The sequence below is a fragment of the Pipra filicauda genome, unplaced genomic scaffold (genome assembly GCF_003945595.2).
Source record: "Pipra filicauda isolate LSUMZ 115617 unplaced genomic scaffold, ASM394559v2 scaffold405_size854913_pilon, whole genome shotgun sequence".
NCBI lineage: Eukaryota > Metazoa > Chordata > Aves > Passeriformes > Pipridae > Pipra > Pipra filicauda.
This window is the reverse complement of record NW_024104538.1, coordinates 495933-514367: the sequence shown is the minus strand read 5'-3', so window position 1 is coordinate 514367 and position 18435 is coordinate 495933. Positions and strand designations below refer to the sequence as shown.

Here is an 18435-nt window from a genome sequence, read left to right as displayed (position 1 = left end):
AAAGTTTCAGCATTTGGCTGTGTATGTGGGGTGGGGGTTTAGTCAGCTTCTCTTAAAGCCACGCAGCACGGATTGGTACAATAGTCTACATGCCATTTCCAATTCCCCAACCCACAAGGTTCAGCAAATAACTGGAACTATTCAGACATGGCCTACTCCTTGGTCATAAGGATTGGGCCAGTCTCATCTAAAAATATATTCTCTTAAATTCATATTGAGGAGAGAGACATTTATAGATACTTGGAGTTAGGTGTAAGCAAAAGCAGATGAAGCCTCAAGTTTTACCAAAGCCAGATTCTAAGCTTAGATGAAGGAAAACAGATTGAATATAGACTATCCACATTTTCTCAGAAAACCAAAAAGCTGAGCAAGAGGGCAGTAGTGACTAGCTTTTGTGAGAGAGGTCAAGCCCTGAAAGCAAAAACAGTTGGAGCTATTGCCAACCTGACAGACAAGATGCCTAAGTTTTATCCCATCATCCTTTATCAACTTTCCATCTGGAATAATATTATGTTATGTGCTTCAAAGAGTAATTTCACAGTTGATATTTTAATTGCAAATTCAAAAATCAACTAAAATTTCAGTGTCGGAATGACTATACGTGTTCATCTTATTGCTGTCTTGTTTCAAACAGAGTTTGATTTTGATAAGCTGAAGAACTTGTGGCCTGGTACCATGGCAGAAACCTAGATTCTAGTAATTATCAGTACTTTAGGGAACTATTTCAACCATATTGACTTGTTTCTTGGTGTGCTGCCATGGTAAAAGGCCCAAAGCCATGTATTAGCTTCCCCCAGTGGCAGAAATCCTGACTAGACTTTCTGAATACAGTTCCCTGAGCACTCATGGTGAGAGCTATTTTCTTCTGAAGCCATTAGAGACACGTGATATCTGAAAAATCCTTTTCCCATAGCATTGCTCTTACCAAAATTATTGCCAGAATCTTAACTTAAGATGCTGAATAAATTGAGAGGTATCCAGTTTAAAGACATATGGGCAATCCAATATCTCTACTTATCTAAACACCATTTTAGTCTTGTGCTGAATTTCATTAGGGCTTCAGCAGTCTGAAATGCAACTTTCCTCCATTCTAACCCTTCCACTCCTCAGACGGCACAAATCCTTCTGCCAAGCCAAAGTGCCCAGTTCTACACAAAGAAATATTTCCTTTATCAGAGAGTCTGTGGCTAGTGAATGCATCTGAAGACTTCAGTAGTTCAAAGCAGATGGACCACAGATGGGAGCAGTGGGAGTGAAGGCTCCCTGAGAGCACCTTTTGTTCTCCACTAGAGAGACAATTACTTTGGTTAAGGAAGAGTTCACATTCACATTCTTCTTTGTCCCTGGCCTTTTTCCCTCAGGATCATCAAAAAGGGGGATACAGACACCAGCAGAAATGACAGTGGGATTATAACTAAGTGAAAGAACAGGAACGACTTCCTACTCTAGAGCTAATACAACTAAAGGAAGTTTTTGTACCACCTTCCCCACCCAGAAGGCAGAGTGCAAGGACATATGAAACAGTAGCATGAGAGGAGTCATGACCCCGTAATGTCATGGTGTGGGACTTCACCTTCACACACACTGCAAGAGGATCAGGAGGCAGACAATGATACTCACCTGCTTACAGGAGGAGGGGTTAGTTAGCAGGTCCTATGCAGGCAGCAGTCGCAAATAACGAAGAAGAAAACATGCCAAAAATTAGTCACAGGGAAAGATATCGAGTTTAACAAGGCAGCTGAATTTAGACACACACTGTTTTCTAAGAGCATAAAATGCTTAGCAAGTAATACTGGCCCAGATGGTTCAAAGGTATTTCAACATTCCTTTGCATATTTTAAATCAGCAGATGTTGGGGACCTAAGAGTGCTAGGTCTTTTCTGAAAATAATAAATTTAGTCTCCAAAGTATAAATCTCTTAGGTCTTGAAATATTAACTAGGATAATGCATAAATACCTTTACAAATCTAGTCCAGAGCCTTACTTAAAGAACTGCCAAGGTTAAAACTTGAGGGTCAGTTCTCCTCTCCCGATGCACAGGCACAGTTTGCAGTTATTAACAAGTATGACAAGTAAAAACTTGTTTCAATGGCACTAACAACTTCTAGCCAAGTATTTTGAAAGGACTCTGCAACCGCCAAGGAAGCCTTACAGTACTGCTGGGTGACAAACACCAAATATTTCACAACATATTCCATACTCCAGGAAAACACCAGATATACTGAATCCAAAGGTCAGTATAGATTGGAGCAAGTCAAAAGACAAGAATTCTTGGTCCAGCATTCTATACACTGGACAATTCTGTTTTCCCTCATAGTCACCAAAAACAATACACTGGGCTTGAGAGAGGAGAAGAGACTCTTTGTCATTAAAAAAAAAAATGAAGAAAAAAAGAAAAGCCGTTTAATGTAAATGAAATTGGAAAAAAATACGAAGACCATGTTAATAACAGCAAAGAAAGAAATACTTTTATCTCTACTCATTCAATATTTCAGATGCAAAAGAGCAGGTCTTTGCACTGACATTTTTCTTTACAGACATTTGGATGAAGTTTAAAAGTCACAAACTCAGGGTAAACACTTGGTCATAGTGGAGTATTTCCAAAAGTAAAAGAGGAGAAAAGACTAAATGTGAACTGGAGAAATTCTTGTAAGTTTTTAATTCAAAAGCAATTCTGGTTGCCTGGTCTTTTTTTAGAAAAAAAAAAAAAAGAAAAATAAAAAAGAAAAATAAAAAAGAAAGTTTAAGAGGACTTGATTGGAAGCCAGTTCACACTGGAGTGAGTATGGATGAAAAAGAAAGCATTACAATGGAGTATTTAAGGGAAAAGAAAAACAAAACCACCAATGTAAAAGCCTTAACAAAAGCTGGAAGGGCAGCAATACATCTAACTACACAAAAATGTGAGTATGTTACATAACTGTTACTCTAGTGTCCAGAGCCACTATAATAAAGTGTGTTTAATGAGGATGGAAGAGTACTGTTCTGAGGCCCATGGAGGTCGCTCTGAAACGATGGCTCCATTCCAGTGGGCAGGGGTAAGGGTCAGGTTAGTTTATAGTTGAATAGCTCAGACTGCTTTTCAGTGATTGGTAACATAGCCATAAATTTTATGATTCTAACTGAGACTCATCAGACCAGGACAGCTTTGGCTTTGGGGGCCAAAAGGAAGCAAAGCTTTGCAAGGTCACTTCTAGTGAGGAAGCTGCAATGTTTACACCTGAAACATTGGAATGGAACTTTGATGCTGCAGTGGCTACTCATGTGCACAGAAGACAGTCTGGCTACTTGCGAATCAACTGAGAGCTCACCACCACAGCTAAGCTGTTGGCACAGGATCTAAATCCAGTCTTGTAACAGCACTGAAGTTTTATGTGCCTTTCTTCCCTTCTATGAACTAAGATCTTTTTTCAAGGAATGGGATTCACAGAAAGAGAGAGGGATCTACTGAAACAGCGACAGCTATTTGCAGGAGCAGAATGAGCAATGAAATCTCATCATGCAACAGGTAACATCACATTCTTCAGAGTTCAAGTGGGGATGCCTAACTATTTGGCTGTGAGCTAGTAAATTAGAAGAGTTATTCATTATGCTTATTGGATTAAATAGAAAAATGAAAGAGAGAAGGGAACAGATGGAAAGTCCAAAGACAAGGGTTTGTTAATTTTAAGGTACTGAATAAGTTAATGAAATTGTCATCATCACTGTAAGGCATAATCATAAAGGTTGTTTATGGCAATCAAGTCTGTGTCTTTTCCTAAAACTTCACAGCAATGATCCAGTTCTGCAGCGTACAAGGGAACGAACATATTCCAAACACAAAGAAAAGCTGGGGGACTTGAGGGAGTGCAAGTACAGGCTGTCTGCTGCTAAATCTCATTCAGCAGAGACAGACAGACTGCAGGTGACTTGCTTTCCAAGAAATAGAGGAGGGAAAAAAGACATTCTAATAAATGGCCACTTTTAAAGTACACTGTTTGTGTTATAATCTGTTATTTGGACAGTTTCTGTCATCTAGCCAGTTCGGTCAGTTGGCTGTTTAAGAAGAAATAGACAAAATGAAATTTTGTCACCTAATTCAGTCACCTTGCTCAGTACTCAGGCAACTACAGTCTTTTTCTCTAGATGAATGGGAGAAATAGAAAGATTGATATGTAAGCATAAATATCAAGCTCAGGAGGCTTTGGAAGGCAGTGGCTATTGAGATTAAACAGAGATTAAATCTACTGGAGAGCTGACATTAGTGTGAAGTATGTCAATAACGGAAGGTTATACTCTGCCCTGTATGTCCCTCCCCACTTCTTTTGGTCTTGTGATTTTTTTGAACAGTGGCAAAATATCAAATGATACAGCCTGACTGCAGGGAGACAAAGGCCCAGATGTGTCATGTGTTCTTTTCTCCTCCAAAAATTCAAGGAAGACAAGGTATAGAAGAGTTCACCCCTACCTGGTGTCTCTGATACGCGGAGAACATCTTTTCAAAATCTTCTAGATCCAGCACCTTGAATGCCTTTAAATCATCAATCTCATTCCAGATTGTGCCATGAATCCTCTCCTAAAAGAAAAGGTCATATTTTAATGAGATAGCAAAAACTTTTAGCTAAGAACATCCAATCCCATTTGGATAGATCATACTCTTGTGTTCAGTGGTCATATTCCTATGTACTACTCCTGACACTTTAGAGGGTACATTTTGTTTCAAGAGTCAAAGGAGAGAAAAAATAGTGGGGTTTTTTGTTTGTTTTTAAACATACTATTTTGTATTTTTCATCACAGCAAGCCTCTGATGGAAAGGCACATTCCAAGACTAGCAGACCACATCTCAAGTATAATCCATGATCCCACAGCATACTTCCTTTCAAGAGTGGCCATCTGTCTAACACAAGGATTGTGGTCATGCTGAAAGAAGTGTTACCATCAGGAGGAAAGAGCTAAGGAAAGCCACTGATGCATGACAATCCCCAGACACATCTTCCCTCTTGCAAACTTTGCCAGGTTCTGTTATAAAGCCCAAAGGGTGCATGGTTTTCATTCTGCCTGCCTGTGAAATTTTTATTTTATTTTATTTTACTTTTAAGGCTCTGAGTCTTTGAAGTCTAACTGTTTCCTATCACATAAACTCCCTTGTCTATATGGGGTCTCTGTCAACTCAGATAGACACAGACTATACTCAGATCTCTGAAACAGCATCATCCACACTAACTGGAAATGTTCACAACCCTTGTGATGATACATTATCCTGAATGCCAGGGAATCCTAGCTCTCTGGCAGACGATTAGCATGGAGAGGGACAGGCACAAACTCCTCCTACTTTGCTGTCCACCAACCCCAGATCAAATAGGTTCTCACAGTACATGAGAACCAGCAGTCATCCTAAACTAGATGAAGGTCTTGGGTCTCCTGCTGACATTCTCAGGACAGATACCCTTGCTGGCAGAGGACACAAAGATTGAACTACCTTGTTCTTCCTACTGACTCTTAAGGTGCAAGTATGACAAGTAAAAACTTGTTTCAATGGGACTAACAGCTTCTAGCCAAGTATTTTGAAAGGACTCTGCAACCGCCAAGGAAGCCTTACAGTACTGCTGGGTGACAAACACCAAATATTTCACAACATATTCCATACTCCAGGAAAACACCAGATATACTGAATCCAAAGGTCAGTATAGATTGGAGCAAGTCAAAAGACAAGAATTCTTGGTCCAGCATTCTATACACTGGACAATTCTGTTTTCCCTCATAGCCACCAAAAACAATTGCCCATTTAGAAAAGGAAAGGAAAGCTTGCTCTTCACACCTGACAGCACTATCTTTCAGTTCATTTAGTTAATGAGGCATACATTTATTGTACTTTAATGAAAAATAAGGAAGTAATTGATTAAAAGAAAAAAGAAATGGATAGAAGGGATTGTAAAAAAAACCTAAGCAAACCCCAGGAGATGAAGAGCCAGAAGAACACTGATGCAGAGAAAGTCACGAACAGCAAGCAACAGCAATGAAACCCTCACACAGGCTCCAGCTCAGAAGTACCTGACTTGTACCTCCACAGCAAAGTGCATTAACACTTAATTATCAGAACTAATTAGGAACAGGCTCTACTTCCCATTCAGAGTCATCAAAGGAACGAGGGAAATGTGGTAAGCCACAAGCCTCAAAGAGCAAGGAAAAAAACTGATGGGAGGATAAAATGAGGGGGAAATAAAAGTGTGAAGAGTTCTGGAGGAAATTCCTGGCAGGGCAGAGCTGTGGAGGAAAACCATCACCCTCTTTCCAGAGATGGCCTGTGAGTGCCTGAGGGCAAGGAGGGGTGTCTGCAGTGCTATTTACAATAAGAGCATATCCTAGGTGGGAGCAGCACCCACCCCTGAGCACACTCACCAATATCATTGTATCATCCCTTGCAATCAGTGTGGCTCTTTTTTCCATAGTGGGAAGAACATAATGACCCTGTGACTGTAATATGGTAAACAAGTTTGTGAGGCTCATCTCAGCTAAAGGAATAGGAGATAGAGTTAATTTTCATTTTATCTAATCTTAGCCAGAAGCATTCAGACAGAGTGATCATTCTCATTCAATTTCCAGGCTGGCTTTATAAACCATGAATTATAAATCCTAAGGGATGTATTTGAACAGCAGAGCAGTTCTCCCAGTGCCTCACTGTTTCAGACTGCCCCACCAAGCACTGAAATGGAAGAACATTTCTTGACAGGAGCCAATGGACATGACTTCAGAAGCAGTCTTTAGAGTCATCACTGGGATAGAGCCCTGAGGAAGCCAAAACCTGTATTTTGTGTTTGGCACAGGTAGGATGTGACTCTAGAGACAGCTACTCATTAGAGTTTTGCACATCTACCTGTCCAGCTGCAAAACTCTCATGGGAGTGAAGTTTCCTCACTAATGGCAAGAACAGTGAAAATGTGCTACAGAACAGTCTAGTCTGAATGAACTGCAGAGGTGCCAGAACAGGAAGTTCTGAGACTCAGAAAGGGATTGCAGAGAGTAGTTCTTGTCCATACTTTCTGAGGAAAACAACCCAGTGAAAATTATCCTAATTTGATTCAGATTCATTTTAGGACCCAGGTTCAATCTGGTCCTCTACAGGATGGTATGTATGCTACTTGTAGCAGAAAGAGAGATTCCAAAGCAGCACACATTGCAATGGTGTGCACAAACAGAACTTGGACCAAAGCAACACAATTTTAATGTTAACCCAAAGAAAAATCAAGGCAAGCAGAGGTATAAATAACCTTTGTTACACAAAACACTTGCAATGGGGGCATCCCTTCTATTTCTGCCATCAGCTCTGTCCTTGAAAACTTTCATATTGCTGCCAGATAATTTCCTACACTGTGCTCTTGATACGCAGTTACGGATTAACTGGCTGATAGTTCATTGTCATCAGTCAGAGAAGACTGAGCATTTTAAGAGAAACAGACCTGCATCATGCGGTTACTATGATAAATGATTCCTTCAGCACCATGAAAAATACTTATGGTCCCTAAATAACAATTGAAAAATAAATTCTTTATTCTTTCTTTTTTTTTCCTCTGTCCTTAAAGAGAAAAAATAGAAATTAAAAAAGAAAGCAGACACTTCATCTGTAACATGCTTTTCTTTCCATCTTTACTTATTTATTTATTCATTCATTCATTTATTCACTCTAAAAGTCTTCTAAGATCTGTGGTTCCTCTGCTTTGGAAAGTCTTGGCCTGCTTTGAGAAGCAAATCCTATGAAGCACACTTCCCAACATCCTCTAGCAAAATGGTTGTACATATTAAGGCAGGAAACATCTTATTATCAGAACAAGTATTGACAAGGCATTTGTTCCATCAAGCTAACTTTTTGGTATGTTGCATTTAACAATTCACTCACTGTAGCTGCAACAGTTACATCATTCCACCCTTATAATGAATCCCAGTTTGCTGAGACCAACCAAGATTAGAGAATGACAGCATTTCATGGAGCTACAAGTCATATCAAGTTGTCCTCTACTACATCTAACAGATGATTTTATTTACCCCGAAAGATATAAATAATGATATTCTGGAAGCCATCAAAGACCATCATGCCTCAATAACCTCACAGCATGAGTGAAAATTTACAGTAGTTTTGTTTGACCTGCAGGTTCAGAGAAGCCATGGAAATGATGAGTGTCTTGTGAATACTGGAGTAGGCAATCCTGCTTATTAATAGGTTAATATTTGGAGAATATTAACCAGAAAAGTGGAAGTAACTTAAAATTTTAATTCAGAAGTCCATTAGGAATTTGAAAAGGTGATATGAACACAGCACATTTTCCAAACTTCTCTCTTGATATCACATCCTTTCTTCAGCGTAAGAAAAATCCACTTTGAGCAAAAACTGTATTTCTGGTTTGTCTGTTAATTAAAAAGCTGCTTTATCTCATTGTAGGACTAGGCACCACCACAGCTATTATGAGTAGCTTCACACTGAGATTTTGTAGAACTCTTTCCATTAATTTTGAATCTATGGCAGCAGGCCTGCATCACTGTTTGCTGTGATACTTTTAGGCTGCTTTTAGGAAGAAAGTTCCAGAAATTAGAATCATCAATAACACTACAGAAACATTTTAAAGAAAAAAAAAGTAGTGTCAAAATGAACATTTCTGTTTCTGTGATTGGTTGTTTTGGGTTTTTAGGGGTTTGTGGGTTTTTAAAAAAGTTTTTAAAAAAGTCCTATATGCTATGTAGAACAAATATCTTTCTCCCGAGACTATTGTAGTCAGGTCTATTTAGAGGTGGCTAAAGAAAGTCTCCCTGAGATCACTGACAGGAGTCATCACCAGCCTTACTCTTAATGGGAAGCTGCTTCTCCAGCCACGAGATAACAAACAAAGCAGTTGAAGGTTGACTTGGTTTGCTCTGAAAACTTCAAATCTATATGTTTATATTTAATAAATAGGGAATAATTAATCCATACTTCCAGTGGGCTTGAAACCAGTCCATCATTTGGATAAATCATAAATGTCTGGTCCCTGATTGACCTTGGGTGTTGTGTAAAATTCAGAGAGAGAGAGCATGGCTGCCCCAGAAACAAAGAAAGGAATCTTTCCAGGATATTACAGTGGTTACATTGCAATATCTTTTTCTTAAAAAACTGAGATCCTTGGCACTAGCACTATTGTAGTGCTGTATGAATGGAATTCACAGACGATGCTACAGTGGTGTATGAATGGAGCTGTGGTGTGGAAGAGCTTCATCGGAATTCAGCCAATCCACTCATCTAAATGGCTTTGCCACTGATCATCAGCTCACATCAAAGCTAGTAAAAAATCCTTAATTCTCAATGGAAATTAGGGGGTTGGTGAAGTTTCCTTGTTAGAAGCACGGATACTTTCCAGTCAAACCTTTTCTCGTGGTGCCCATGGGAACTGTGGACAATCTGTTATTGTCAACTGCTAAGAATTTGGCTATATTTGATCTTTCTCTTAACACCCAACAGCTCAGTTCTTTCCTTCCAAAGACAAAATCAGCATTGGGAAAAAAGGTGTCATATGACTTGCCCTGGAGAACTGCCTTGATTCTGCTACTGAGAAAGTATATTACAGACAAATCTCTCTCAGCCAGTCCTGTCCACATTGCTCTTGGCCTCTGTTGGCTTTCCCTCGCTCCCTTGAGGCAGGCTGCATGGATAGAGAGGAGTTTGCTCTCATGTGGGCTGCCTTAATCCTGGCATCATTTTCACACTTACTTGAGAAACCTCAGGAGAGAGACTCTGTACAACCTACTTTGAGAAGGGTGGTCTAAACAGTATGCAGAGATACCTAAGAGCTGAATAACATATTTGACCTTGTTGCACCCCTACATTTGTGTACAGCTCTTTCCAACACTGTGTCCCCTCACTTTGCTGTGTTCCATGGTGCCTGCGCTCTTTGCTAACTAGAGGGGTCTTTTAAAATATAGAAATGTAAACGTAGTGTTAATGTATCCATTCTTTAAGGTCTGGCTACTCTGACAGTTCAGGAGACCACCACAAAAGGGCTGCAAAGGTAAAAAAAGGGATGATGAGGGCATCCAACCTACCCATGGACATGGTTCAGAGGATTCATATCCCTGTGAACAGAAAGTAAGTGCCTGATAGGGAAGTAGGAAATCTAGGATAACTGATGAAGATGACCAAAATGTATGTGCTTCTCCAGCAGTCAGTCAGATTAAATGATCCCATAACAATGTGTAACCCAAGTAACAAGGTGAGCCACCTGTGTTGGCATCATAGCCTCTGCTGTTTGCAGAAACCTTACTAGGTCAAAACATAACACCGGTAGACACCCCAAAACTAAGGCCCCACCCTCTTATGCCCCATTTTCCAACTATTTTGCCTTCCTCAAAATAGTGTCTTTTAGCCACTCACCACCCAGGTCTTCAATTTTATTAGCACAGCTGCCTTCACTCTTATCCAGAGGGCAGGATAAGCCTACAGTTACTGTACACTAAACAGAAACACCTGTGACTCTCTCTTTTTCATATACATTCATATACATATATTAGTTATTATTTCTTTTCTTCAGAGCACTAAGTCCCATGTTCTGCAAAGGAAAATAAATCCTTGTCCTTACATTCTCTCCCACACCCCCCACGTGGCCTTGATAGACAAGCACAGACGGTGCAGCAAATATTTCACTTCACTTTATTTTAAAGAAAAGGAGAGAGGGGGAGAGAGAATACTTGTGGCATTCCAGAGGTCCCTGGACACTCATTCCGAATGCCAGAGTTGGGCCCTGGGTGAGTTTCAGTCTAAAAGAGAACCTGGGTTTCTAGGCAGCTATCCAAACTCAACACAGACACTTTTTTTCTTTCTAAATCAGTTAAAAAAATTAAGACCTAAAGAGAAGGGGAAGGGAAAAAAAAAAAGGAGACAGAGAGAGAGAAAGAAGAGAGAGAAGTGAAGGGGAAGGAGACACAATCAAGGTAGAAGCAAATGAGTGCAACAGAAAGAATCAAAGTCCTCTGTTTGGTTTTTGTCAATTCAGGGTTTTATCCCCAAGAGACAGAGTTCTATCCATGCAAGGAGAAAGGCAGCTTCCCTCATGGGCATGAACAGATGGTGAAGTGAATCAGGCCGCCTTTCTCTCCTTGGTGATGGCTTCTGCCAGAGTAGAGGCAGTTGGTTTTGCAGCTGGTTCTCACCATGTTTTGCCCGCATTGGCTCTGATCATCCTCTTCCCTGGTGTACAAGTGAGGGCAGCTCTGGCACAACAGTCCTGGAGATGTCCAGCTCTAGCTTATGTATTCAGCCCCACTCCAGCTTTGCTTAACCAATAGCACGGCCAGATCCACTGCAGCTCAATCTAACCAGCACCTTGGTCACCACAGGAGATACAATGCACTGCTGGAGAACTGGGCAGACTTCCTCAAGACAATTAATGACACCTACTGACCTCAGCCCACAGAAAGCCACAATATAACTTGTTTCTATGACTTGCATTCATGGCATTAATCAACACTGAGGTTTAATTAGAAAGTCAGTTAATTGCCGAGGGTACTGCAGTTTCTTACCTCACTCAGCTTAGCCCAGTTGAAGGATTTCAGTGGGTGTGAAGGCTGTGGGATAGATTTCTTCTTCAGACTGATGCCACTGGTGCTGAAAGTGGTTGTTGAAGGGGGTGGCACTCCCATGCTGAAGAAAGGTGGTGCTCCTGGTGGAGGAGGAGGTCCTCCTGGAGGAGGTGGTGGAGCAGGAGGAGGCGGACAGCTGGAGAAAGGCAAAGGAGGTGGCAGTGGTGGCAAATTCTCAGACATGTGAGAAGAGGACAAAGCTAATGGGCCGCCTGGAGGAGGGGGTGGTGGGGGTGGGAAGGAAATGCTGCCCCCTTGCTGGAAAATAAAAAAAACAGAGAAAAAGAAAGCAGTTTAAAAGGCACAATAACTCCATGTTGCCAGCTGATGTGATTTTATTACGAGTCTCAAAATATTTGATGTTTTCTTTAAAGCCTCCTGCACTCAAAGCCATGCAATAAAGGGAAGAATCTCAGCTTTCATTTAAGAGAAAGTTTCAAGCCCTTGAAGTTGTGGAGAAGAGCTTGAAAAAAGGAACCATAAATGGCTCAGAAAAACAGAAAGCTAGAAAAAGAAGCCAAAATGTATTATTTTCTCCTTGTGTATGAAAAAGAGAAAAGTTCAATCTTATGAACTTATGAACTCCTGGGTTTAAAAGCTAAGGGTTTGAAATACTGAATACCTGTCATTAGGCCCCACTAATGGAAAGTGGGAGAGGGGAGGAGGGAATGAATCTGCTTTCTGCAGCGTCTAACTTCTCAGGGCTCTGTTCTGGTAAGTTGTGGCTCAGGCACACTGCTGGGATAGAAGGAGCAGCAAGCAGGAGGGAACAATTGCAAATGTCACTTTCACAGAGCTTCAGGGCAGTACAGATGGCTCTTGTACCATGATAGGAGTCCTGTTTCTTCACTAAATATACTTTCATATCTGGGAGGTTTCTCTCTATTCTACTGAAATAAAACCAGGGCCACCCCACTCAGCAGTAAAAATTATGGCTGGAGGAGGACACGTGTGCCTCAGAAGCTCCTACAAGGAAGGTGGCTGAGGAGAAGGAGTGGAGCAGCCCATGCATTAACCATTCTATACCACCAGCTCAGGGATACTGGTCTTAGCTAAAAGCTGAGCAGCTTCTAAGTATTCTCTACAGTGACCGTGGAAGTGTCTCAGCCACAATATGCTTTTGTTCATCATTCACTAGTTAGCAGGCTTTAAACAAGGGTGGGGAAGACTCCCAGTATCATACCGAGAACTCATTAAGCTGAGCCACCAGGTCATTCATCTGGTCTCGGGTCTGGCGCAGCTCCAAGGATTCCTTCTGCAGCTTGTCCTTCATTTTGTTCAGTGTCTTCATCATTTCATCTTTCTCCTGGGTCTTTGTTTCACATTCCCGCTCCTTCTTCTCTAGCCTGCTCATCAGCTCAGCATGGTCTAGGGGGAACACACAAGTGGGACTGATGAAATAAGCTCATGAACAGTCCCTGAAGATATGCTGGTTATGATGAAATAAAGCTGACAAATCTGTCAGTTCAACTGGGATGTATAATGAAAGCAGGAAAAAGAAAATAGAATCTGATTGCCTTGACAATGACCTTCAGTGATCAAGACAGCAATGTTCAAGTTTCAGTTAGACTGTAAAACCAATACATGTGAGGACTAGAGGAACTCCCATCCTATGAAACACATAAACTGATCACCATAAGACAAAATGTACATGAGGGAAAAAGCAGGGTTTGTCTGCAAAAGGAAAAGATGTGCCCAGCTCTGCTGCTTGCTGTTCTGTATATGGATTGGGATCAGTCTTGCCTCCTTTTTTTCCTACCCAAGCACAGAGGATGCACTCACCTTTCCGGAACTTCTCTGCCTGATCCCTCCACTGCTTGACTTCATTTTCGTTCACTAGCCTGAAAGATGAAATCAGATAATTTAAACTTGTTCTGAGCTACCTAAGATGAAAGGCAAGTGACCATTATGTGTAGTGATCAGCAAAAAGCAACCTGGAGAATGTACATGTTTAGGCAGGATCATGCCAGTGGTCAGCCTGGATTCAGATTTTGATCCTTAGCCAACAGCTAATATAAATGTGATGGCTTGTTACTCCAAGTCATTAAAGGGGATAAAAGAATGCCTGAGGGAAAATCCCAATACATTCCTGTCTTCAGGTAATACCTTCAAAGTGCCAAGTCTACTTATTTTTAAAGAGAGAAGTCATCACTAAAATAATCATAGCTGCTATGGGTCACAAATTACCACAACCTTAATATGAGACCACATTGCCATTGTTTTTTCTACTTTCTCTGGTTCTATTTTTTTCTTTCTTCCAAGGAGGGAGGATGCTTATCTATTGGGTAATATATCAGTAACAAGGCAATTCTCATATCTCATACTGGTACAACTATTTCCTATTACTGACAGAAAATATGCAGGGCATGCTGGGGATTGATTAGATATGCAGAATGAGGAGTAGCTATGAAAGTAGAATGGGAGGATCGGGCATGAGAATATTTGGAATGAAAAAAGGCACATGAGGAAGCCTTGTTATGAAATTGTATTTTTTATTGCTCTTCTAACCAGCTTAATATTTAATAGAAATTAGAAGTCAAAGGTAAGGACTTTGCTAGAAAATACTGCCAAGTTAAGATGTCATTAGAAGGGAATTATCTAGAAGGCTAATGAGACAATGAGAAGCTGTAAGTTAAAATAAAAAACTCCCCACGTATAATATTCTATTTATTAAGAATCTGCATACTTATCATATACTTCTACCTGCATAACAGAAATAAACAATAATGCAGCTTACATTTTAATGATATTTTTGACATTGAAGTTTTCCAATGGAGCTATGTCTGGATCATCGCCTCGTTCATCCTGAAGAACAATTTGTTGGAGTATTCTGTCCAACAGCTGCCACTGCTGGAAGTTTCCTCCATTCCTCTTATCTGTACGGAAATAGACCAACCCATGAGAACTTCCAATTCCATGCCAAAGTGCACAGACCTGCCAAGAAACTGGCATTCTTTCCTTTCCACCTTCCATCTCAATCCTGTATGTAATAAATAACAGAACACAAAGCCTAACTCTGAACTGTCGCTAGCAGATTATTTACAAACACCTGGCATATTGTAACAGCACATAACAGGCATGGGCGACTCGGTGCCTGATTTGCACATTCAGGCTGTGCAACCCTTTTGACAGGTTAGCTCTAACTTGCACTTTAAACCTCTAGGAAAGTGATTTCTTTGTGATAGCCATTACTCGGTATTTTCTGGGGCTTGATGCTATTTTTTTTCTTTGGTAACTAGGTAACATCACGATCAGGCACTGTAAAAAACAATCAGATGTTCTATCTGCATGCTTGGTTATCTACAGGTCAGCAAAACTCAAATAGCATAAAAAATTCATACAAACATGACCAAATAGTGTGGAGATAAAGAACAGAAATTGAACTCAAGGGACTGATCCCATGGATATCAAAACAGAAGAGCCAGAGCAACATAGAGTTTACCTCAGCTTGCTAAGTTACATAACCTAGATATTTAGACTCTTTAAAACTGCACCAGCCTGGCCTAGTAGGATTTAGCCCTTCTGCCACCAAAAAATCCCATCAACATGTAAAGCTCAAGTGCTGTCTTAAGGAGTAATTACTAAAGAGACTACTGAGACAAAGAACTGCTTGAATTTGTGCATGGCAGTACCTGAATCTAATGAGAGCCTGAGAACATACCACTTTACTTTCTTAAAAGCACACAACAGTACATCTCCCTTATGTTCCCTTCTCAGTTTGACTGCTCAAATATGGAGAAAAGTAGTGGAAGACCAGCACAGGATCAAGGCAGGCAGTTCTTTAGTGATATTGCTATGCATTTGCTCCGTACAATCGTAAACATCCACTGGACTGATTACATGACTAATGCATCTGTTCTTGAACAGGCAGCAGTTAACGAGTATTGAGGCCATGTTGCTGAGAACACAGCTGCGCTGGGCAGGACACGTCTCAAGGATGAAGGACCACCGCCTCCCTAAGATTGTGCTCTATGGCGAACTTGCCACTGGCTGCCACAAGAGAGGAGCCCCAAAGAGGAGATACAAGGACTCTTGAAACAATATCTCAACTTTGGCCATATTGATCATCATCATTGGTCTACTCTGGCCTCCAATCGGGAAACATGGAGACACACCATCTATAACGCTGCTGCTTCTTTTGAGAACGCACGCAGGATCACCCTTGAGGAGAAAAGACAACACAGAAAGAACTGTGTCTTGCCAATACCGCCTAAGGAGACATTCCACTGTGCCTTATGCAATCGGACTTGTCTATCTCGCATTGGCCTTTTTAGCCACCAGTGTGCTTGTAGCAAGCATGGATAGAATCCTTCTCAAATCTTCATTCGCAAAGCCTAGCCATGATGACGATGCATTTGCTCACTCTGCTACACTCTGGAAGCATAACTGAATTTTTTTATTACAGTTAACAAGAAGATTCCTATCACTTCTTTTGGAAAAAAGTGCCAATATTATTTTTCACTTTGAGTTCAGGAGCTCTCCACTGATGCATTGCCATGAGATAGGAGCCTGAAGACTTACTGTGGAATTTCCTAGTTACAGAACAGCTTTCAGTACCGTATTGTTCATCAGAAAAATTCCTCAGTGCATTTTTTTAGTATTCAAAATGCTATCTATTTCTGGGAATTTCCCCATCTAGAGCACAAGGACTCTTTTTTAAAACTTCTAATTTAAAATCATTGAAAGCTCTGTCAGTGACTAACTGGAATGTCTCAGCTACTTAATTTTATTTGCAAGTACAGAGGGGTCAAGCTGCTGCCTTAAATATTGCGACAAAAATCTGCTGGATGCAGTCAGTGTAAGATACCAAGGTCATTAGCCACAGCGAAGTTCTGAATAGAAGACAAGGGCACTGTGTGCCCTGCTATCTGTGAGCTGGTACCTACCCCAAAGCTTCACCTAGTTCTCCAATACCCCCGCCTCTGGAAATTTATAAAGGTACTCACATGGCATCTGCAAACAGTGCTGGAGGATGGATAACAAATAGGGATAGGCATCTGTGTGCTTCAATCTCTTCTTGATCAACTCAAACATCTGAGAGGCACTTTTTGTATCAATGTGGATCTGAAGTGAGAGGAGAGAAAAACCTTCCACAGTGAAAGCCTGATTAACTGTGAAAGATCCAATCAACACAAAGACATGCAAAGTCTCCTGCCATGTCCAGCTGCAGGTTCCAGTGAGGAGCATATACATGGATCTTGGAGACCACCATTGTCATCCCTACTCCAATATGAAGAAAGTCCCCGAAGTAAAGGGCTAGAAAGGTAGGAGGCATGCAAAGCCACCAAGAGCTGCTCTGGAGCAAGCAAAACATTTGGGTCCTAGAAAGTGCTGGCACAAACAGTATAAGCTAATCAAGAAAGGGATAGTTGTTCTGTATCAGTATGCAGCAAGAGCTGTTCATAAAGAAAGAGGAGACTATAACTATTCTGGACCCTACAGCTTCTTACTGATGCTAAAGGTTGTGGAAACTGTCCTTGTTTTATGCTCATCTTTAAAATCTGCCCATTATAAAATAACATTCCTCTCCACAGGCTCTTAGTTTCCTGCAATCTTGGGAAAACAGCCCAACCCTCACCCATACCCCTGTAAAGGGGATATCTGAGACTAGAATGCAGCTGGATCATCAGGACTGAGAACCTGAGTGCAGGCTTGAGAACCTCCTTCACTCCTGAACTTTCAGCCAAACAGAAGAAAGAAGTTTTTATCAAAGCTACTTGGCAGAAGTCCTGTGTGTGATCACTGTTTTCATTGTTCACACATCACAAACCTCCTCCCTGCTAACTGAGAGTGAAAACAAGAGCATCAGCCACTCTCAGCAACAAAGTGAAACATTATTTTCAGAGAGCACAAAGGGAAGTTGCACCAAACATCCAAATTGGATGTAAATTCAGCTTTGTTGATTTCAGGTGCTCCAAAGAAAAACTTACCAGGTCAAACCGCTTGGCAAGTTCCAGGTCATCTTCATTTCTGACCATCTCAAAGAAATCTAAATGTCTAGGAGAAAACAGAACAACAAAAAATTTGCCAATGTTCATTGCATAATTCAGACTTAAACTAAATGTGTCACTACAGAAGCAGCAAGACCTCATTTTCAGCTGGAACACTTGGACATTGGCAAGCCTTTCATATATGAAGTGCTTGCATAGGTATGCAAGGCAAGGGGGTCAGAGACAGGCCAAAAGAAATGGCTGGCACAGGTATACGTGCTGTGTAACTCCTATGCTAAGTCACTGTATTGAGGTAAGGTGCTAAAAATAAACATAAGATAGAAAAGGGATATTCTATTTGTGATGAATGCAATGCCTGCAGTGATAATACATTCCTAAGAAGTCCACACCACACTTGTTAACCAGATGATAGACCATTAACAAGTTGTTTCCTTCAAACAGTGAAGCAGAGACGCACTCAGTGGATCAGTTAAACAGCAGAGCTCATAACTATCTCTATATATGCCTATTGATAAGCACAGCAGCATGCCTGTTTGGATCTGGGGGCCTGGTGACACATTTGACCATCTGGACTTCTCTCACACAGAGACCAGAGCACAGTACATCATAGAATCATAGAATCAACTGGGTTGGAAAAGACTTCCGAGATCATCAAGTCTGACCCTTGATCCAACACCACCGTGGTTACCAGACCATGGCACTAAGTGCCACATCCAGTCTCATCTTAAAAACCTCCAGGGATGGTGAATCCACCCTGGGCAGCCCATTTCAGTGTCTGATTACTCTCTCTGTAAAAAATTTCTTCCTAATATCCAACCTAAACCTCCCCTGGCACAGCATAAGACCATGCCCTCTTGTTCTAAATGATGTCCTAAATGTCCTAGATTAAGTGGAAAAAGGCTGTGGT

General features: G+C 41.0%; 1 protein-coding gene across 4 annotated transcripts in view; it reads right to left on the bottom strand.

Annotated features, from left to right (window-relative positions):
• The window catches only part of DAAM2 (dishevelled associated activator of morphogenesis 2), a 201129-nt gene that overhangs the window by 37840 nt on the left and 144854 nt on the right, over nucleotides 1–18435 (bottom strand). For 3 of the 4 annotated variants that reach the window (XM_039385331.1, XM_027748863.2, XM_039385332.1), the window contains exons 9-16: nucleotides 17508–17574; nucleotides 16524–16641; nucleotides 14315–14453; nucleotides 13360–13418; nucleotides 12761–12945; nucleotides 11518–11835; nucleotides 4448–4555; nucleotides 1621–1653 (exon numbers count right to left, since the gene is read on the bottom strand). In XM_039385331.1, coding sequence (XP_039241265.1) covers nucleotides 1621–1653; nucleotides 4448–4555; nucleotides 11518–11835; nucleotides 12761–12945; nucleotides 13360–13418; nucleotides 14315–14453; nucleotides 16524–16641; nucleotides 17508–17574 — 1027 coding nt within the window. The remainder of the gene's footprint in view (nucleotides 1–1620; nucleotides 1654–4447; nucleotides 4556–11517; nucleotides 11836–12760; nucleotides 12946–13359; nucleotides 13419–14314; nucleotides 14454–16523; nucleotides 16642–17507; nucleotides 17575–18435) is intronic. The other variant, XM_027748866.2, reaches the window with a different exon arrangement.